The sequence below is a fragment of the Anomaloglossus baeobatrachus genome, chromosome 1, assembly GCF_048569485.1.
Source record: "Anomaloglossus baeobatrachus isolate aAnoBae1 chromosome 1, aAnoBae1.hap1, whole genome shotgun sequence".
Taxonomy (NCBI): domain Eukaryota; kingdom Metazoa; phylum Chordata; class Amphibia; order Anura; family Aromobatidae; genus Anomaloglossus; species Anomaloglossus baeobatrachus.
The window spans coordinates 192838504-192860891 of record NC_134353.1 but is presented as its reverse complement, the minus strand read 5'-3'; the positions used below and the strand labels follow the sequence as shown (position 1 = coordinate 192860891).

General features: G+C 43.9%; 1 protein-coding gene across 1 annotated transcript in view; it reads left to right on the top strand.

Annotated features, from left to right (window-relative positions):
- The first annotated feature begins 19620 nt into the window (after positions 1–19620).
- RXFP1 (relaxin family peptide receptor 1) overlaps positions 19621–22388 on the top strand; it is a 492164-nt gene continuing 489396 nt past the window's right edge. Inside the window, exon 1 of the mRNA XM_075347535.1 lies at positions 19621–19850. Within this exon, the coding sequence (XP_075203650.1) occupies positions 19802–19850 (49 nt within the window). The 5' untranslated portion in view covers positions 19621–19801. The remainder of the gene's footprint in view (positions 19851–22388) is intronic.

The window sequence follows — 22388 nt, the reverse complement described above, 5'->3', positions numbered from 1 at the left end:
GGACTTTGCTATAGTCCCACTAGTGCCAAGACATTTGCAGAGCGCATCTGCCTGCGTTGCACACTCCAACTAATTATAACTAAGCCATTATACTTGCACACACTAAGTGTTTTTTAGTGGCATCCTATACGTGGCTATTGGACTTTGCTATAGTCCTACTAGTGCCAAGACATTTGCAGAGCGCATCTGCCTGCGTTGCACACTCCAACTAATTATAACTAAGCCATTATACTAGCACACACTCAGTGAACCTAGTGGCATCCTATACGTGGCTATTGGACTTTGCTATAGTCCCACTAGTGCCAAGACATTTGCAGCACGTCTGCCTGCGTTGCACACTCCAACTAATTATAACTAAGCCATTATACTAGCACACACTCAGTGTACCTAGTGGCATCCTATACGTGGCTATTGGACTTTGCTATAGTCCCACTAGTGCCAAGACATTTGCAGCACGTCTGCCTGCGTTGCACACTCCAACTAATTATAACTAAGCCATTATACTAGCACACACTCAGTGTACCTAGTGGCATCCTATACGTGGCTATTGGACTTTGCTATAGTCCCACTAGTGCCAAGACATTTGCAGCACGTCTGCCTGCGTTGCACACTCCAACTAATTATAACTAAGCCATTATACTAGCACACACTCAGTGTACCTAGTGGCATCCTATACGTGGCTATTGGACTTTGCTATAGTCCCACTAGTGCCAAGACATTTGCAGCACGTCTGCCTGCGTTGCACACTCCAACTAATTATAACTAAGCCATTATACTAGCACACACTCAGTGTACCTAGTGGCATCCTATACGTGGCTATTGGACTTTGCTATAGTCCCACTAGTGCCAAGACATTTGCAGCACGTCTGCCTGCGTTGCACACTCCAACTAATTATAACTAAGCCATTATACTAGCACACACTCAGTGTACCTAGTGGCATCCTATACGTGGCTATTGGACTTTGCTATAGTCCCACTAGTGCCAAGACATTTGCAGCACGTCTGCCTGCGTTGCACACTCCAACTAATTATAACTAAGCCATTATACTAGCACACACTCAGTGTACCTAGTGGCATCCTATACGTGGCTATTGGACTTTGCTATAGTGCCACTAGTGCCAAGACATTTGCAGCACGTCTGCCTGCGTTGCACACTCCAACTAATTATAACTAAGCCATTATACTAGCACACACTCAGTGTACCTAGTGGCATCCTATACGTGGCTATTGGACTTTGCTATAGTCCCACTAGTGCCAAGACATTTGCAGCACGTCTGCCTGCGTTGCACACTCCAACTAATTATAACTAAGCCATTATACTAGCACACACTCAGTGTACCTAGTGGCATCCTATACGTGGCTATTGGACTTTGCTATAGTCCCACTAGTGCCAAGACATTTGCAGCACGTCTGCCTGCGTTGCACACTCCAACTAATTATAACTAAGCCATTATACTAGCACACACTCAGTGTACCTAGTGGCATCCTATACGTGGCTATTGGACTTTGCTATAGTCCCACTAGTGCCAAGACATTTGCAGCACGTCTGCCTGCGTTGCACACTCCAACTAATTATAACTAAGCCATTATACTAGCACACACTCAGTGTACCTAGTGGCATCCTATACGTGGCTATTGGACTTTGCTATAGTCCCACTAGTGCCAAGACATTTGCAGCACGTCTGCCTGCGTTGCACACTCCAACTAATTATAACTAAGCCATTATACTAGCACACACTCAGTGTACCTAGTGGCATCCTATACGTGGCTATTGGACTTTGCTATAGTCCCACTAGTGCCAAGACATTTGCAGCACGTCTGCCTGCGTTGCACACTCCAACTAATTATAACTAAGCCATTATACTAGCACACACTCAGTGTACCTAGTGGCATCCTATACGTGGCTATTGGACTTTGCTATAGTCCCACTAGTGCCAAGACATTTGCAGCACGTCTGCCTGCGTTGCACACTCCAACTAATTATAACTAAGCCATTATACTAGCACACACTCAGTGTACCTAGTGGCATCCTATACGTGGCTATTGGACTTTGCTATAGTCCCACTAGTGCCAAGACATTTGCAGCACGTCTGCCTGCGTTGCACACTCCAACTAATTATAACTAAGCCATTATACTAGCACACACTCAGTGTACCTAGTGGCATCCTATACGTGGCTATTGGACTTTGCTATAGTCCCACTAGTGCCAAGACATTTGCAGCACGTCTGCCTGCGTTGCACACTCCAACTAATTATAACTAAGCCATTATACTAGCACACACTCAGTGTACCTAGTGGCATCCTATACGTGGCTATTGGACTTTGCTATAGTCCCACTAGTGCCAAGACATTTGCAGCACGTCTGCCTGCGTTGCACACTCCAACGAATTATAACTAAGTTACATTGTCAGGGATATTTATTCTTTATTATTCTGCTGTTAATAAAGCTAGACCACCACTGCAATCTTCACCACCTCTCAATTTTTACTACCACATTTTCAGTCCACAATCTTGTCGCAATCAACATGAGTGGCAAAATGACAGATGCTGGTGGAAAGGGGAAGAGGCGTGGTGGAAAAGGCAAAAAAGGTTTTGTCAGTGGGGAAGGTGCCAAAGCTCCATTATCATCTGCTGAAGATAGACCATCTACTAGCAAAAGTAAGATGTCTACTACTTATTGTGGACAATCCGATGTGCTCCCTTTTTTACGGACACGAACAAGAGGAACAAAGGTAGATGATGGGCAAAAAAGGAAAATGCTTGAATGGATCTCAAGTGGTCCAACAAGTGCCCTCTCAGCCACTTCAAGTACCGCATCCAAAAAACACCATTCCTCTGAGTTGTCATCCCAATCACACTTGATTTCTCCCAGCTCTGAAGTCTCCATCAGCCCTGCACAGTATGGTGGAACTGAGATGGCTGAGTCTGCAGAGCTGTTCAGTCACACTATAGCCTGGGAATCAGAGGTCTGCTCCCAAGCTACAGTGAGTACAGAACAGGAAATGGTCTGCAGTGATGCCCAGAACCTTTGTGACTCAGATTCAGGCCGTGAGGACCAAGTTTCTGAGCATAATGTTGACCCTTTGTCACAAACTGTAACACCTGTGGTTATAGACAATGAGGAACATACTGATGAAGATGAGACGCAGATACCCGATTGGGATGACAACTTAAATATTCGGTCAGGGCAAGAAGAGGCTCGGTCTGAGGGGGAGGGGAGTGCGAACACAACAATTGATGATGACGTTCTAGATCCCACCTACTGTCAACCCCCAGTCAGGCACTCGAGGAGGTCAACAGAGGCGGTGGAGGAGGATGCAACCGACGACGAAGTTACCTTGCGCCTTCCTGGACAGAGTCGGAGCACTGGTAGCACGTCTACAACTGCATCCTCAGCCACCACTCTGCCTATGAGCATTATTCGGGGTGGATCAACAGGTCGCATGGCCTCTAAGCCTTGCCTAGCCTGGGCCTTTTTTCACATCGAAAAAGATCGCCCAACTCATGTGATATGTAACATTTGTCATGATTCTGTTAGTAGAGGTCAAAACCTCAGCAGTTTGACAACTTCTTCCATGAATCGTCACATGAATAAATATCATAAGTCCCGGTGGGAAGCTCACCGTGCTGCAATGCCGGCTAGCGGAGCGAACCATCCACCGCCCGCCCCTTCCAGTGCATCCGCGCGCTCTTCATCTTCTAGGACTGTGGGGACAGCTGTCACACCTGTTTTTCCACGCAAAACTTCCACCACTGTAACCGCAACAGGCAGTTTGCTTGTAAGGTCGTCAGTTGGTTTGGAAGGGGAAACAAGTGAGTGTGTACAGCTCTCTCAGACATCGATAGCACCAACGTTGGATGAAGGCAACATCATGTCTCCGCCTGCACTTTCCTCACAAACCTGCATTTTTCCAGGGACACCCTACTCAACACCGTCTACACACAGCAGCCAGATCTCTGTCCCTCAGATGTGGTCAAATAAAAGGCCACTTCCTCCGACCCATGACAAAGCTAAGAGGTTGACTCTATCCCTCTGTAAGCTGTTGGCTACCGAAATGCTGCCTTTCCGCCTAGTGGACACACAGGATTTTAGAGACCTTATGTCTGTCGCTGTGCCCCAGTACCAGATGCCTAGTCGCCACTACTTCTCTAAGAAAGGTGTGCCCGCGCTACACCAGCATGTCGCACACAACATCACCGCTTCCTTGAGAAACTCTGTGTGTGAACGGGTGCATTTCACCACCGATACTTGGACCAGTAAGCATGGACAGGGACGTTACATGTCGCTGACTGGGCACTGGGTAACTATGGTGATAGATGGTGAAGGGTCTGCTGCACAAGTCTTGCCGTCCCCACGACTTGTGTGTCAATCCTCTGTCTGTCCAAGTTCCGCCACAGCTTCTGCATCCTCCACCTCATCTGGGTCCTCCACCTCCGCCCCAAGGCTGCCTGGTCAGGCCACCAGCGTTCTCACTGCGCAGAAGGAATCACGCACGCCTCATTACTATGCTGGCAGCCGAGCGCAACGGCATCAGGCGGTCTTTAGCTTGACATGTCTTGGTAATAAGAGTCACACAGCTGAGGAGTTGTGGTCAGCTCTGCGGTCCGAGTTTAATAAATGGTTGTCTCCACTCAACCTGCAGCCTGGTAAGGCCGTGTGCGACAATGCTGCAAACCTGGGTGCGGCCCTTCGCCTGGGCAAGGTGACACACGTACCTTGTATGGCTCACGTGTTGAACCTTGTCGTGCAGCAATTTTTAACACACTATCCCGGCCTAGATGGCCTTCTGAACAGGGCACGAAAACTGTCTGCTCACTTCCCTCGTTCAAGCGCCGCAGCTGAGCGACTTGCATCGCTACAGAAGTATTTCGGCCTGCCGGTTCATCGCCTGAAATGCGATGTGGCGACACGCTGGAATTCAACTCTCCACATGTTACAGCGACTGTGGCAGCACCGCAGAGCCCTGGTGCAATACGTCATGACGTATAGCCTGGGCCAACGAGATGCAGAGGTGGGGCAGATCACCCTGATGGAGTGGTCTCAGATCAAGGACCTATGCACCCTTCTGCACAGTTTCGACATGGCGACGAATATGTTTAGCTCTGACAATGCCATTATCAGCATGACGATTCCAGTCATTTACATGCTGGAGCACACGCTAAACACTATTCGGAGTCAGGGGGTGGGACAACATGAAGGGGAGGAACTACAGGAGGATTCATATGTGCAAGGGACAACAACATCACCAAGGTCCAGACGTTCATCATCACCAACGCAGCAGGCATGGGACCATGGGGAACAGGGATCGACAAGGGCGCATAGTAGCAGGCGAAATGTTGAGCAAGGTGCAGGAGAACATGAAGAAATGGAGGACGAACTGTCCATGGACATGGAAGACTTAGCGGATGAGGGAGACCTTGGTCAAATTTCAGTTGAAAGAGGTTGGGGGGAGATGTCAGAGGAAGAAAGAACGGGTAGCACCTCTATGCCACAAACACAGCGTGGACTTGGTCCGCATGGCTGCGCAAGACACATGAGTGCCTTTTTGTTGCACTACCTCCAACATGACAGTCGTATTGTCAAAATTAGAAGTGATGATGACTACTGGATTGCCACACTATTAGATCCCCGGTACAAGTCCAAATTTTGTGACATAATTCCAGCCATAGAAAGGGACGCACGTATGCAGGAGTATCAGCAGAAGCTGTTACTCGATCTTAGCTCGGCTTTTCCACCAAACAACCGTGCAGGTGCAGGGAGGGAATCTCCCAGTTGTAACTTGACAAACATGGGACGGTCTCGTCATCTTCACCAGTCTACCCGTACCAGTAGGACCGTATCTGGTGCCGGTAACAGCAATTTTATGGAATCTTTTCATAATTTTTTTAGACCCTCTTTTGCAAGGCCACCAGAGACAACAAGTCTGACACATACTCAACGGCTGGAGAGGATGATACAGGAGTATCTCCAAATGAACATCGATGCCATGACTGTGCAACTGGAGCCTTGCTCCTTTTGGGCTTCAAACATAGAAAAATGGCCAGAGCTCTCCAGTTACGCCTTGGAGATTTTGTCGTGTCCAGCTGCCAGCGTTGTCTCTGAACGTGTATTCAGTGCTGCTGGGTGTGTGCTGACAGATAAGCGCACGCGTCTGTCCAGTGACAATGTGGACAGACTGACGTTCATCAAAATGAACAAGTCATGGATCCAGAAGGAATTTACTACCCCTGTGTCATCCTGGGGAGAGTAAATGCTTGTGGATTTGGAATGTGCTTGATGCAAATCAAAACATCCTGTTTGCAACTAGGGCCCAAGTGCTGCCACTGATGGGGTGGGTGTCTGTGTGGCCCAATTTTTGGAAAAAAGGGAGACTCCGCTTGGAGTAACCCTTGCTTACATTGTTTTTAAAAGAAGCCAAGATGAACAAGTCATGGGTCAGCAAAGACTTTGCTACCTACCCCGGTGTCATCCTGGGGACGGTTAATTATGGGGTATTTTTGAATGTGATTGATGCAAATGTAGCTGTGAAGTGTACAACTAGGGCCCAAGTGCTGCCACTGATGGGGTGGGTGTCTGTGTGGCCCAATTTTTGGAAAAAAAGGGAGACTCCGCTTGGAGTAACCCTTGCTTGATGTGTTTTTAAAAGAAGCCAAGATGAACAGAGCTGGGATCAGGAAAGACTTTGCTACCTACCCCGGTGTCATCCTGGGGACGGATAAGAATGGCGTATTTTTGAATGTGCTTGATGCAAATCAAAACATCCTGTTTGCAACTAGGGCCCAAGTGCTGCCACTGATGGGGTGGGTGTCTGTGTGGCCCAATTTTTGGAAAAAAAGGGAGACTCCGCTTGGAGTAACCCTTGCTTGATGTGTTTTTAAAAGAAGCCAAGATGAACAGAGCTGGGATCAGCAAAGACTTTGCTACCTACCCCGGTGTCATCCTGGGGACGGATAAGAATGGCGTATTTTTGAATGTGCTTGATGCAAATCAAAACATCCTGTTTGCAACTAGGGCCCAAGTGCTGCCACTGATGGGGTGGGTGTCTGTGTGGCCCAATTTTTGGAAAAAAAGGGAGACTCCGCTTGGAGTAACCCTTGCTTGATGTGTTTTTAAAAGAAGCCAAGATGAACAGAGCTGGGATCAGCAAAGACTTTGCTACCTACCCCGGTGTCATCCTGGGGACGGATAAGAATGGCGTATTTTTGAATGTGCTTGATGCAAATCAAAACATCCTGTTTGCAACTAGGGCCCAAGTGCTGCCACTGATGGGGTGGGTGTCTGTGTGGCCCAATTTTTGGAAAAAAGGGAGACTCCGCTTGGAGTAACCCTTGCTTGATGTGTTTTTAAAAGAAGCCAAGATGAACAGAGCTGGGATCAGCAAAGACTTTGCTACCTACCCCGGTGTCATCCTGGGGACGGATAAGAATGGCGTATTTTTGAATGTGCTTGATGCAAATCAAAACATCCTGTTTGCAACTAGGGCCCAAGTGCTGCCACTGATGGGGTGGGTGTCTGTGTGGCCCAATTTTTGGAAAAAAGGGAGACTCCGCTTGGAGTAACCCTTGCTTGATGTGTTTTTAAAAGAAGCCAAGATGAACAGAGCTGGGATCAGGAAATACTTTGCTACCTACCCCGGTGTCATCCTGGGGACGGATAAGAATGGCGTATTTTTGAATGTGCTTGATGCAAATCAAAACATCCTGTTTGCAACTAGGGCCCAAGTGCTGCCACTGATGGGGTGGGTGTCTGTGTGGCCCAATTTTTGGAAAAAAAGGGAGACTCCGCTTGGAGTAACCCTTGCTTGATGTGTTTTTAAAAGAAGCCAAGATGAACAGAGCTGGGATCAGCAAAGACTTTGCTACCTACCCCGGTGTCATCCTGGGGACGGATAAGAATGGCGTATTTTTGAATGTGCTTGATGCAAATCAAAACATCCTGTTTGCAACTAGGGCCCAAGTGCTGCCACTGATGGGGTGGGTGTCTGTGTGGCCCAATTTTTGGAAAAAAAGGGAGACTCCGCTTGGAGTAACCCTTGCTTGATGTGTTTTTAAAAGAAGCCAAGATGAACAGAGCTGGGATCAGCAAAGACTTTGCTACCTACCCCGGTGTCATCCTGGGGACGGATAAGAATGGCGTATTTTTGAATGTGCTTGATGCAAATCAAAACATCCTGTTTGCAACTAGGGCCCAAGTGCTGCCACTGATGGGGTGGGTGTCTGTGTGGCCCAATTTTTGGAAAAAAGGGAGACTCCGCTTGGAGTAACCCTTGCTTGATGTGTTTTTAAAAGAAGCCAAGATGAACAGAGCTGGGATCAGGAAATACTTTGCTACCTACCCCGGTGTCATCCTGGGGACGGATAAGAATGGCGTATTTTTGAATGTGCTTGATGCAAATCAAAACATCCTGTTTGCAACTAGGGCCCAAGTGCTGCCACTGATGGGGTGGGTGTCTGTGTGGCCCAATTTTTGGAAAAAAAAGGGAGACTCCGCTTGGAGTAACCCTTGCTTGATGTGTTTTTAAAAGAAGCCAAGATGAACAGAGCTGGGATCAGCAAAGACTTTGCTACCTACCCCGGTGTCATCCTGGGGACGGATAAGAATGGCGTATTTTTGAATGTGCTTGATGCAAATCAAAACATCCTGTTTGCAACTAGGGCCCAAGTGCTGCCACTGATGGGGTGGGTGTCTGTGTGGCCCAATTTTTGGAAAAAAGGGAGACTCCGCTTGGAGTAACCCTTGCTTGATGTGTTTTTAAAAGAAGCCAAGATGAACAGAGCTGGGATCAGGAAATACTTTGCTACCTACCCCGGTGTCATCCTGGGGACGGATAAGAATGGCGTATTTTTGAATGTGCTTGATGCAAATCAAAACATCCTGTTTGCAACTAGGGCCCAAGTGCTGCCACTGATGGGGTGGGTGTCTGTGTGGCCCAATTTTTGGAAAAAAAGGGAGACTCCGCTTGGAGTAACCCTTGCTTGATGTGTTTTTAAAAGAAGCCAAGATGAACAGAGCTGGGATCAGCAAAGACTTTGCTACCTACCCCGGTGTCATCCTGGGGACGGATAAGAATGGCGTATTTTTGAATGTGCTTGATGCAAATCAAAACATCCTGTTTGCAACTAGGGCCCAAGTGCTGCCACTGATGGGGTGGGTGTCTGTGTGGCCCAATTTTTGGAAAAAAGGGAGACTCCGCTTGGAGTAACCCTTGCTTGATGTGTTTTTAAAAGAAGCCAAGATGAACAGAGCTGGGATCAGGAAATACTTTGCTACCTACCCCGGTGTCATCCTGGGGACGGATAAGAATGGCGTATTTTTGAATGTGCTTGATGCAAATCAAAACATCCTGTTTGCAACTAGGGCCCAAGTGCTGCCACTGATGGGGTGGGTGTCTGTGTGGCCCAATTTTTGGAAAAAAAGGGAGACTCCGCTTGGAGTAACCCTTGCTTGATGTGTTTTTAAAAGAAGCCAAGATGAACAGAGCTGGGATCAGCAAAGACTTTGCTACCTACCCCGGTGTCATCCTGGGGACGGATAAGAATGGCGTATTTTTGAATGTGCTTGATGCAAATCAAAACATCCTGTTTGCAACTAGGGCCCAAGTGCTGCCACTGATGGGGTGGGTGTCTGTGTGGCCCAATTTTTGGAAAAAAGGGAGACTCCGCTTGGAGTAACCCTTGCTTGATGTGTTTTTAAAAGAAGCCAAGATGAACAGAGCTGGGATCAGGAAATACTTTGCTACCTACCCCGGTGTCATCCTGGGGACGGATAAGAATGGCGTATTTTTGAATGTGCTTGATGCAAATCAAAACATCCTGTTTGCAACTAGGGCCCAAGTGCTGCCACTGATGGGGTGGGTGTCTGTGTGGCCCAATTTTTGGAAAAAAAGGGAGACTCCGCTTGGAGTAACCCTTGCTTGATGTGTTTTTAAAAGAAGCCAAGATGAACAGAGCTGGGATCAGGAAAGACTTTGCTACCTACCCCGGTGTCATCCTGGGGACGGATAAGAATGGCGTATTTTTGAATGTGCTTGATGCAAATCAAAACATCCTGTTTGCAACTAGGGCCCAAGTGCTGCCACTGATGGGGTGGGTGTCTGTGTGGCCCAATTTTTGGAAAAAAGGGAGACTCCGCTTGGAGTAACCCTTGCTTACATTGTTTTTAAAAGAAGCCAAGATGAACAAGTCATGGGTCAGCAAAGACTTTGCTACCTACCCCGGTGTCATCCTGGGGATGGATAAGAATGGCGTATTTTTGAATGTGCTTGATGCAAATGTAGCTGTGAAGTGTACAACTGGGGCACAACTGCTGCCACTGAAGGGGTGGGTGTGTGTGTGGCCCAATTTTTGGAAAAAATGGAGACTCCGCTTGGAGTCACCTTGCGGTGTTTTACATGATTTTAGAAGGGCGTGCCATGCCTATATCTGTGTGTCCTCCTCTTTTTCCTTGTCCAGCTGTTTTGTTTTCGCATGAGTATATGTCCTTGTCACTTTCCAATGTGTTTGAGTTGTTTGTCACCTTTAGGACACCTTTGAGGGTGTTTTCTAGGTGTTTTTCTGTGTTTGTGATTGCCTGCCATTGTTTCCTATGCAGTTCGAGTTCGGTTCGTCGAACGTTCGACGAACCGAACTCGAACGGGAGGTCCGTTCGGCGAACCAACCTCGAGCCGAACCGCGACCGGTTCGCTCATCTCTAGTAAAGAGAGCTATAGCATTAATATGATTGTTAAGTAATCCCTGAATGTTTAGTGGCCGAAAATCAGACACCAAACTTTAGGGGAGGAGACTCAAAACTCACAAGGCAAATACCAAAATGCTCACTGAGTAGTGGATATCGCGAATACTGTACTATTCGTGCACGTAACAAATAGTGGCGAATATATTCGCTCATCACTAATTATAGAGTAATCATTTGCAGATAGTTAAGGTGACAGATGGACAAGTGCTCATCCTTTCCAATTTGAGCAGTGTTCCTTTAATACTAATTATCAAAACTTGTAGAAAACCCTTTAATACCAGTCTAAGAAGTGACTGACAGTAACTAGAACTTTACAATAGACAATGAGACTATAAATTAAGGTACAGGTGAGGTAAGAAGGATAAAATGTATTTACCTTTAGCTACTGGTACTTGTATTTTCTCTAGTTGTTAAAGGGAACTAATCAGCAGGATTTTTGTATATAACCTAAAGTCAGTGCTATACTGCCACTATCAGGCTGATTCTCTACTTGCCTGTAGTAATCAGCTTCGATGTTTAGGTTTTAAAAAACAAGAAAGTAAAGTTTATAAAATAACCAGCTTCTTGAGTGACAGCAGCTGATGATCAGATATCTGGGGGAGTATTCAAAGTTATCCTCCAAAGTATTATACAAACGATTCACTTTTTCTCTTGCAGGATCTGTGTGAGGTCATACCCATGTGACCAGAAGGGGTGGGGCCTCAGGCTATGTGCGCACTAGACCGTTTTTCCCGCGGATTTACCCGCGGATTTGCCCCGGAAATTTCTTGAGAAATGTCTGCAATCTTTGTGCAGACATTTCCCATGAAATTCAATGAGAAAAAAAAATAGCTGTGCGCACTGTGCGGATTTTTCTCAAGAAAATTTCTTGAGAAAATTTTCTCGAGAAACTTTCTTGAGAAAATGTGCATGTCCATTAATTTCCGCAGGTACCTGCGGTATTCCGGGGGTATTCCGCAGGTAGCAATGATGTGCGGTATACCACCGGAATAGCCGCGATTTACCTGCGGTAATGCCCATCGCTGCCTGCGGTTTTGCAGGAAGCGATGTCATTATGCCAGGAAGAGGAGCAGAGGAAACACACGTCGCACTCCCTGGACGCCGCACAGAAGCACTTCCGTGCGACCTCCAGGTGCCCGTGCAGTGTGTGTCCTGCTCCGGCCTCGCGGCTGCCTGCACTGCAGGGTGTCAGTGTCTTCCCGCAGTGTCAGCAGCCTGTCACGCTGCAGCGCAGGCAGACACGGACATCCTGCAGTGCTGGGAGCCGCGGGGATGACGATCGCTGCTGTCAGGAGGTGAGATCATTACCTGCTGTGACGATCTCCTGCCTCCTGACGTCAGCGCTGTCACTGCTGTCTAGGGCCGACTCGCGAGCGGCCCGAGACTGTCACTAGCGGTGACGTCACGGGCTCTCGCGATAAGTCAGTGACAGCGCTGACGTCAGCAGTACAGGAGATGATCACAGAAGGTAATGATCTCATCTATGCTCCTGATGGCAGCGCTCGTCATCCCCTGCAGTGACCTGAGCTGACCTATTGATGTTAGCTCAGGTCACTGCATTGCTCTCCCAGCCAATGGGGAACATTCTGTTTTTCATTGACTGGGACAGCGACTATGGTATGGATCGCCGTGCCCCCCCCCCCCTTATTGGATTACGCCGGACGTGGAATTGATTGTGCTCTTTTCAATAAATTGGTTAAAGAGGGAATGTTTTGGGGAGTGTTTTTTCAAATAAAACATTTTGTTGTCTATTTTTTAATTATTACTGACTGGGTTGGTGATGTCGGGTATCTGATAGACGCCTGACCTCACCAACCCCAGGGCTTGATGCCAGGTGACATTACACATCTGGCATCAACCCCATATATTACCCCGTTTGCCAACGCACCAGGGCGCGGGATGAGCTGGGGCAAAGCGCCAGGATTGGCACGTCTAATGGATGCGCCACTTCTGGGGCGGCTGCGGCCTGCTATTTTTAGGCTGGGGAGTGTCCAATAACAGTGGACCTCCCTAGTCTGAGAATATCAGACCCCAGCTGTCCGCTTTACCTTGGCTGGTGATCCAATATGGGGGGGACCCCACGTTTTTTGTTTTAAATTATTTATATAATTTAAAATAACAGCGTGGGGTGCCCACTGTTTTGGATTATCAGCCAAGGTGAAGCTGCCAGCGGTGGTCTGCAGGCTGCAGCCGTCTGCTTTACCCTAGCTGGCTACAAAAAATGGGGGGACCTCACGTCATTTTTTTTTAATTATTTATTTATTTTATGGCTAAATACAAGGCTAAGCACCCTTTAGGCTACTTTCACACATCCGGCTTGAGCTCTGCGGCTCAATCCGGCTGTGCAAGCTATGCAACGGATGCGGTGAAAACACCGCATCCTTTGCATAGGTTTTTCCTTTGCGGCCAGTCCGGTTTTTGCCGCTTGCGGCATGCTACTGAGCATGCGCAGTGGCAAAAACCGCATGCGGCGGCCGGATGCGGTTATTGCCGCATCGCGCCGCATCCGGCCGCCATAGGCATGTATTGAAAAATGTGCCGCATCGGCCGAATGCGGCGCGATGCGGTTTTTTTTGCCGCACGAAAAAACGTGCCAGGCAACGTTCCATCCGGCCGCCGCATCGGCTACATCTGCCGCATGCGGCAAAAAACGGACGGAACGCAAGGCCATGCGGCACTAATTAAAGTCTATGCAGGAAAATCGCAACCGGCAGCAAAAAAAACCGGTTGCGATTTTCATGCAAAGTGCCGGATTGTGCCGCATAGCAAAAACCGGAGGTGTGAAAGTAGCCTAAGTGCCACATGAAAGTCACTAAAGGGTGCCAGCTTAGAAAATGCAGGGAGGTGGAACATTATATAGGTTTTTCTCATCTATCTATCTATCTATCTATCTATCTATCCCTCTATCTATCTATCCCTCTATCTATCTATCCCTCTATCTATCTATCCATCTATCCCTCTATCTATCTATCCCTCTATCTATCTATCTATCCCTCTATCTATCTATCTATCTATCCCTCTATCTATCTATCTATCTATCCATCTATCTATCTATCTATCTATCCCTCTATCTATCTATCTATCCCTCTATCTATCTATCTATCTATCCCTCTATCTATCTATCTATCCCTCTATCTATCTATCTATCTATCCCTCTATCTATCTATCTATCTATCTATCTATCTATCTATCTATCTATCTATCTATCCATCTATCCCTCTATCTATCCCTCTATCTATCTATTCATCTATCTATCTATCTATTCATCTATCTATCCCTCTATCTATCTATCTATTCATCTATCCATCTTTCCCTCTATCCATTATCTGTCTATCGATTATCTTTATTATTTATTGCAGGGACAAACCTGCGGTAAATCCGCGGTAAATCCGCGGCAAATTCGCGGCAAATCCGCGGCAAAAACGCATGCGGATTTGGTGCGGATTTTTTCCGCAGGTCCGGAAATCTTTCACTGGCAGAAGTTTCTCAAGAAATTTTCTTGAGAAACTTCACATTTCTAGTGCGCACATAGCCTTAGCCTACAGAAAAATGTTGCTTCATAGTATCAGCTTTGTTGGCTTAGGCCCCGCCCCTTCTGGTCACAGAGCTATGACCTTACACAGGTCCTGCTAGTGAAAAGTTAAATTGATTGTATAATACTTGGGCTAATTCTAACAGGGGAAGGCGATAACTCCGAATTTTCCCCCAGATATTGTCTGATCCTCAGCTGCTGACACCCAAGAAGCTGATGATTTTATAAACTTTACTTTCTTAGGTTTCAAAATCTATACATCTGAGCTGCCCACTAGAGGTATACAGAGAATAAGCCTGATTGTGCCAGTATAGCACTGGCTTTAGGTTATAAACGAAAATCCTGGTGATTGGTTCCCTTTAAAAGCTTTTGAAGAGGTTTTTTTTTCCCTGAAGTGTTTGCATACTTTTGATTTCACGTAGTTTAAAGTGGATTCCATCTGAATCCTCTTCGAAGAAGTGACACGTTCTCTTCTTTTCTAGAATGTGTCTGCTAAAAAAAACCTCTTCATATAAAAAGCAATGTGGATTTCACCGTTAAATGAATAGGAAGGGTTTTCCAAGTGTTTATGAAGCAGTTTTTAAGGAGAATTTGTGTGAATTCTATGTGAATTTACCCTTAGAGAGGCAAATCATCAAAGTTTCAACCTCTCCAATGTCCTTATATATTCTAAGGCATTCTGATAAGGTCTTAAAAAGATTAATGTCTGGTATGCCTAAGATTATCCCTAGTTTGTATACTGTGCAAATGCATATGTGATCATTTAGCAGCTTCCTAATTCCTTTATTGAAATTAAGTAGAGATTGAGCCCAATTATCATTAGTTTTCTCATCTTGAACATTGCAAATCCATCAGCAAAATACAAGTTGCATATTTTTTGAGTATACTTTATTGGTCGATGGTCTAAAGGGAACTTTTAAAAAAAAATGTGATTTCTCTGTGGTTTCCCTGTTTTTTTATCAGCTCAAATTCACAAAGAAGGTGATTCTGACAGTAGAACTATATTAGTGTCTTTATGTCAAAGGTCACCATACACTTTAATAAAGACATTGCAAAAAAAAAAAGAACATGTTATACTTTTGTGTTATTTTTAATGCTTTCTATCCAATATATATTATTAGTCTGACTAACTGGAAAAAACCCCGCAAAATGCAACATTTTATTATAGAAGACACAATCTATAGCATTTCAGGAATTTGCAAAAATACTTGAAATACATCTTCTTTATCTCTTGCATTTTCTTTATGTGATCCTCCTACAAAAGAAGGAAAGCATCATTACAGATTTTAATGAGTGTATAAATTATTTTACCCTAACTAGGTGCAATCACTTCTTTACCTCGCTGTGAAATATTTTTTATGAGCGTTATGTCAAGGAGAAAATTTGTTAGAGGGAATTTGTCACCAGTTTTTTTTTCACCTAATCTGAGAGCGGCATACTGTAGAGATGTTAACCCTGATTTGAGCAATATGTTACTTACTGAGCTGCTTGACATTTGTTTTCCTCCATATTCAAGAACTCTGTAAAACTCTACCCCACCACTGATAAGCTGAAAGCTGCCTATCTGCTACCAATCAGTAGTGTGGGTGGGGATATACAGGGCTCAGCATTAAAGAGGACCAACCACCAGGAGTTTCATATATACGGTAAACTAAAGCCAGTGCTACATGTATACTGGCACTATCATGTTGATTCTAAACATACCTTTAGTTGTGAGATCGGATGCATCATATGTGAAATACAGGCAAGTAAAGTTTGTGTAATACACTATTACTAGATTTATAGGTGCTACAGAATATCTAATAGGTGGGTTGGGTTTTGTAAGTTATTCCCACTCCTGTCTGCCTGCCTGTACTTCCTCCCCCTGTCCATCGTCCCTCCTTCCTCCCCTGTAATAACAGACACAGTGGGAGGAAGGACAGGCAGGCAGACAGGGGCGGGAATAACTATCAAAACCCAACCCACCTATTAGGTATTCTGTTGCACCTATCAATCAACTAACAGTGAATTTCCCAAACTATCCTTACCTATATTTCATAAACTATACATCCGATCTCACAACTAAAGGTATGTATAGAATCAGCATGATAGTGCCAGTATAGCAATAGATGTAGTTTATATGGGATAATCCTGGTGGTTGGTCCTTTTTAAAAGAACTGGTAGAGCTGCGCCAGATAAAATGGATTTATATCAAAACGGCAACAACCAGCCCAGTAAGTGATACATCTCTGGAAGTAAGTTCCCATCCCCTACATTATGCTTCTCTCAGAGGAGGCAGCAAAATCCCGGTAACAGATTCCCTCTAAGCCCTTCTTGACATGGTCAATTTCCATTTTTTTCAGTTTTGTTCTTTTCCTCCCCTTCTTCAAGAGCCATAACCTCTTTATGTTTCTCTCCACATAGAAGTATGAGGGTTTGATTTTTGCAGGAAGAGTTTTACTTTTGATTGTCATCATTCATGTCACCACATATTGTACTAAAAATCAGGAAAGAAAACCAAAAACAAACTAAATTCTGAGAGAGTCTTTTGAGAATTACTTCTAGAGCATACACTGTGTGGTAACATCACCTGTCAGTTTGATTATCCCTCCCAGTATGATTATGGCAATACTAAACTTGTACAGTAGATATATATATATATATATATATTAGTAGTAAAAACAGAAAAATGGAAATTTGTAAAAAAAAAAACAACAAACTAAATAAATAAAAAATAATAATTTTTTTTTAATGTGTACGTCATTTTATGAGACCTGTAACGTTTTCATTTTTTTTTGTTGATGAAGCTGTATGATGCATGCTTTTTTTTGAGACAACAGTTTTAAATTTTTATTGATATCATTTTAGGGCAGATATGATATTTTGATACTTCTTACAGCATTTGTTTACAGTGTTGCAGTGACCGAAAAAAAAACAATTTTGGTATTTTAAGTTATTTGTTTACGATGATTACTGATCAGGTTAATTAATTTTATATTTTGAAAGAGCTGATTTTTATGGATGCACCAATGCCACATGTATATTTTTTATGTCTTTACAATACATACAATACAATATAATACTAAGGACCAGGGGGCACTCACTGCGAGTGGAAGAAAAGCGATTCCGACACCTAAATAGGAAAGGGTTCTTTACAGTTAGAGCGGTCAGACTGTGGAATACACTACCACAAGAGGTAGTAATGGCAGATACTATAACAGCTTTTAAAAAAGGGCTGGATGATTTCCTCAGTACACAAAACATTGTTGGTTATAAATGACTTAAGGCTACTTTACACACTGCGATATCGGTCCCGATATCGCTAGTGTGCGTACCCGCCCCCATCTGTTGCGCGACACGGGCATATCGCTGCCCGTGCCGCACAACATCGCCCAGAGCCGTCACACATACTTACCTGTCCGGCGACGTCGCTGTGACCGGCGAACCGCCTCCTTTCTAAGGGGGCGGTCCGTGCGGCGTCACAGCGACGTCACTGAAACGTCACTGAACCGCCGCCCAATCGCAGCGGAGGGGCGGAGATGAGCGGGACGTAACATCCCGCCCACCTCCTTCCTTCCGCATAGCGGCCGGGAGGCAGGTAGGGAGAGCTTCCTCGCTCCTGCGGCGTCACACGCAGCGATGTGTGATGCCGCAGGAACGAGGAACAACCTCGTTACTGCTGAAGTAACGATAATTGGGAATGGACCCCCGTGTCGCCGATTAGCGATTTTTCACTGTTTTGCAATGATGCAAAATCGCTAATCGATGTCACACGCAACGGCTTTGCTAATGCGGCCGGATGTGCGTCACGAATTCCGTGACCCCAACGACTCCGCATTAGCGATGTCGTAGCGTGTAAAGCCCGCTTTAGTGACTAAATGTAGAACTGGTGGAGGAAGGTTGAACTAGATGGACCTAGGTCTTTTTTCAACCTAAGTAACTATGTAACTATGTAACTATGTAACTATGTAATATATTTATTTTTAATGGAGGAAAAGAGACATGATTTGAAAATTTATGTTGTTTTCTATTTTTTTAAGCTTTTTTTTTTTTTTTACTGTATTTGTTAGTTTTCATAGGGGACTTGAAGCTTGAATCTTCTGATTGCTTGCACTATATACAGGAATATAAATGTATTGCTGTATGTGAGAACCATAGAAAACCCCTTTTACCCAGATGTTTTAAAATTAGCAAGAGAATGCAAAAAGATATCCACCTATTTTTTACCCTCAGCTCACAGTGTGAGAACGTGGAAGGTGAATTTTTTAGATCTAGTTATTTGGTGTTGGTGCTGTGTGGCAGGCATTGTTGCTGTAGTGTTGTGCTTGTGGAGGGGTCTGGCCTGGAGTTGTGGGGACTGAGCCGCACAGCATGGGTGCTGTGGGGCCCCCGTTCACCTGCCCTGCCGGTGCACTGTAACTGTGACGATGGTTGACGTATGATACCAAACCTGTGTTAGGAGACCAACCGAGAGGTTCACTGTGGCATGGCAGTGGGCTTCATACAGTCTGATCAGAGTGTTAAACTAATAGTCTCAAGTTCAGTTTTATAGATATTTGTCTAGCAGCATGAGATCAGTGTATGATTTTTGAATTTAGAGTCAATTTCTGTTTTTACAGTTCTGACACCTGTATTGCTGTATATATCAAAAATCACAGTCTCCTTTAAGGCTCATCTACTGGCTGGGTTTCAATGGAACTCCATGATGCCAAGTGGGGAGGTCTTTAACAGATCCCAGCTGTCATGTTGGGGTGCTGTTAATGACTCTATCAGAAATTGACAGTGGAATTTACCAGGTTAACAATCGTGGCTGTTATAGGCAGATCCTGGCTGTGTATTAAAGTCATTATCTGTCTGGTATTCACCCAGTTTGCCCGGTTACAACCGCCACTCATTACTTGTGCATGTGTTTCAGATATTGGTCAGTGGTTTATTTAAAGCTCTAATCCGTCACTTAGAATCTGATGCAAACATTAAAGGGGCACTCCCACCTTTTATGGTGTACCCCATGATCGTGATTGAAGGTTATAAATAAGGGGTATATCCCCAAAACGCATAATCCGTCTATTTGGGAAATGTATGGATAATTCAGTTGGTGATATCGTTATCTCCTCATTTTATAGTGGAACAATAAAGGATGGATTATATTAATATAATTGATGGATGTGCTGAACGTTTCTAGTTTGAACCCATGATCGTGATAGTCTGTGCTTTACTCAATTTACAACTTTCAGAGAGCAGAGTATAAATAAGGAAAGTCTTTCTCTACATTACTCTGGCATTCTCCTTCTCTCCTCCCCCTCACTTCTCCCTCTCTTCTCTCATTCACTTTGCAATGTGTATGCAGTAGGGTCAGAAAAGATACAAGGAATAAGGAGCAATTAAAGAGGTAGCTGAACAAACAGAACTAGAGAAGGCTGGAAAGGGAGGGAAGCGGATTGTGACAGCTCGTGGTGCTGCAGTCAGGAATATTGGCTACTGAATCCACTGAATGATCTGCTTTCCGAATAGGGCAGGCAGCCTTTCTTCCATTCAGTACCTTCTGCCTCACAGATATGCTACCAGGATTCCTTCTTTATCTCGTCTGGATTATTGGAATAAACTGTAAGTAAATATGCTATAACTTACTCATTGTACTTGTGTTCATGCAATGCGTATTCTGGAAGTATAACTAGCATCGGACTGAATTTATCATTATTTTGGAGCTAGAAATAAACTTAAATAACAATGTAACGTAAAATACAAGGCACTGGAATCTATGTGAAGAGGTAATTACATGGAGAGAATGGAAGTAGATTTGCAGATCGTTCTGTTACATGGCTCTGAGGTTCTATTGATCTGCAGCAGTGATTTGATGATTTTAAGTAGTGTTATGTCAGAGATGCTTTTTACATGACAAATCATGGGGTAATATTTTGTGTATATTCATTAAATATGAATTATCAAATAGTTATGTTAATTTGTAAGTCACGTGTCAACATTTTGTGTTAACAGAACTGAACCTACGACTATTGGAATTGACTTTTATAATTATAATTTTTATTGCTTTATGAACTTGAAGGGTCCAGATTTATCAGATTCTTGGTCGGGTTTGTCTTCCTATTTTCTGGTACTATTCCAAGATGTTACTTTCTTGTATTCAAAAAGAGCAATAAATAATCTGCCCTTCTCTAGAAATTTACCTTATATTAACTTTACCCATACATTATACTCCCTTTCATACTTTTTGGCATGTAATGATATAAATTTATATTCTATTTTGGGTATTTATTCTTCCGTAGTACTTTTTTTTTTACTTCTAGAACTCAAAAAAAAAGGTTAGATGGAGGTCCTACCTTTATGACCCCCTCTGCTGCCAAGAAGATACAAATCCCAGTTCTTAACTGGAGATCAGGAGGAGCATGCACTGCACTTCTCCATGGATATTAAGGAGATTTGGCCGTTACCTAACCACCTAACTTACTTTAATGACTTATCTGAGTGAATGTAATAAAAGTAATGGACTAACGCTTTGAAAAAAAATTACTGAACTGACGCCAAGGATGAATTTGTTAAAGAACTGGCACATCTAATACTGTTTAGAAATAAGTAAATATGTGTTCTAAAGGGCAAAAACAGTGATTTCTAAATGTTTCAGGAATCACTTTATTTTATAAATTAAGTAATTGGCAAGTTTCAAACACAGGACTCAACAGTTACCAAAGTAGTATTCTGTTTTTGCGTCTGATGAACTTTTCTAGCTTTAGGCAGGTTTACCTGGGGTCTATAGGAAAATTAAGAGCCATGGTCATGGCTATGTAGTTGTGATCCAGATGGGAATAGAAATGGACTGAACCTTAGGATGTAAAATATTTCCTCCAGGAATTTAATATGTAACCATGCTCCAGGCATAAGACATCCATCCTCGTATCTTAGAGCCATACATCAACCTCAATTGTATTTCATATTTTTGTCAAAAAGACAATTTGTTCTTGCCGTCAACTCAATTGCAAAATGATCATGACCTTACAAATTACTACATTGGTAAACTACACACAAAGGTTGTTTCTCTTTTCATAGACATAAGCTGCTTACTGTAAAGATTGCCCAGAAATGGCTTTATTACAGAAGGGAAATGGAGTCATGAACACAAGAACATTCTGCATAACAACTTTCATATACAGTATTTCTATAGTTTCTTTAGGTAGGCTTAACAAAACAATAAGAAAACAATGTTATGATGGATGGGTAACTATTAATTAATTATTTATGGTAACATGGAAAAAGAGGAAAAAGTCCACAAAGATGACTAGAAGTGTATTATTTAAGAGTAGGAACAGTGATGTATAGTGCAGAAGTCATTAGTTTCTTGTCATGTTAGCCAATGGAAAATGTATAATAGTAATAAACTGGGTCCCTCATAATGGGGCTCCTAGAGAGAGAAGACCCCATCGAAGTTGGCCATGTCCCCTTTTCTGTTCTATCCTTTCCCTGCATACTCTTTTGTAAGCAAACATAGACTAAAATAAGCAGTATTCATGGGCTCCTTTCACCAGTTTGAACATGGAACTATGGCTGAGAAAACATCATAGCTTTTATTTTTTTAATTTCTTCTCTCTGTTGCAGAGATAGGTTTGTAAAATTTAGGTTATACACTGTGTGCAGAATTATTAGGCAATGTGTATTTTAGAGGATTTTTTTATTATTGATCAACAATTATGTTTTCAATCATCCCAAAAGACTCATAAATATCAAAGCTTAATATTTTTGGAAGTTGGAGTGGTTTTTTTTTAGATTTAGCTATCTTAGGAGGATTTCTGTTTGTGCAGGTAACTATTACTGTGCAGAATTATTAGGCAACTTAATAAAAACCAAATATATTCCCATCTCACTTGTTTATTTTCACCAGGTAAACCAATATAACTGCACAAAATTTAGAAATAAACAATTCTGACATGCAAAAACAAAACCCCAAAATATTAGTGACCAATATATCCACCTTTCTTCATGATGACACTTAACAGCCTACCATCTATAGATTCTGTCAGTTCCTTGATCTGTTTACGATCCACATTGCGTGCAGCAGCCACCACAGCCTCCCAGACACTGTTCCAAGAGGGGTACTGTTTTCCCTCCCTGTAGATCTTACAATTTATGAGGGAC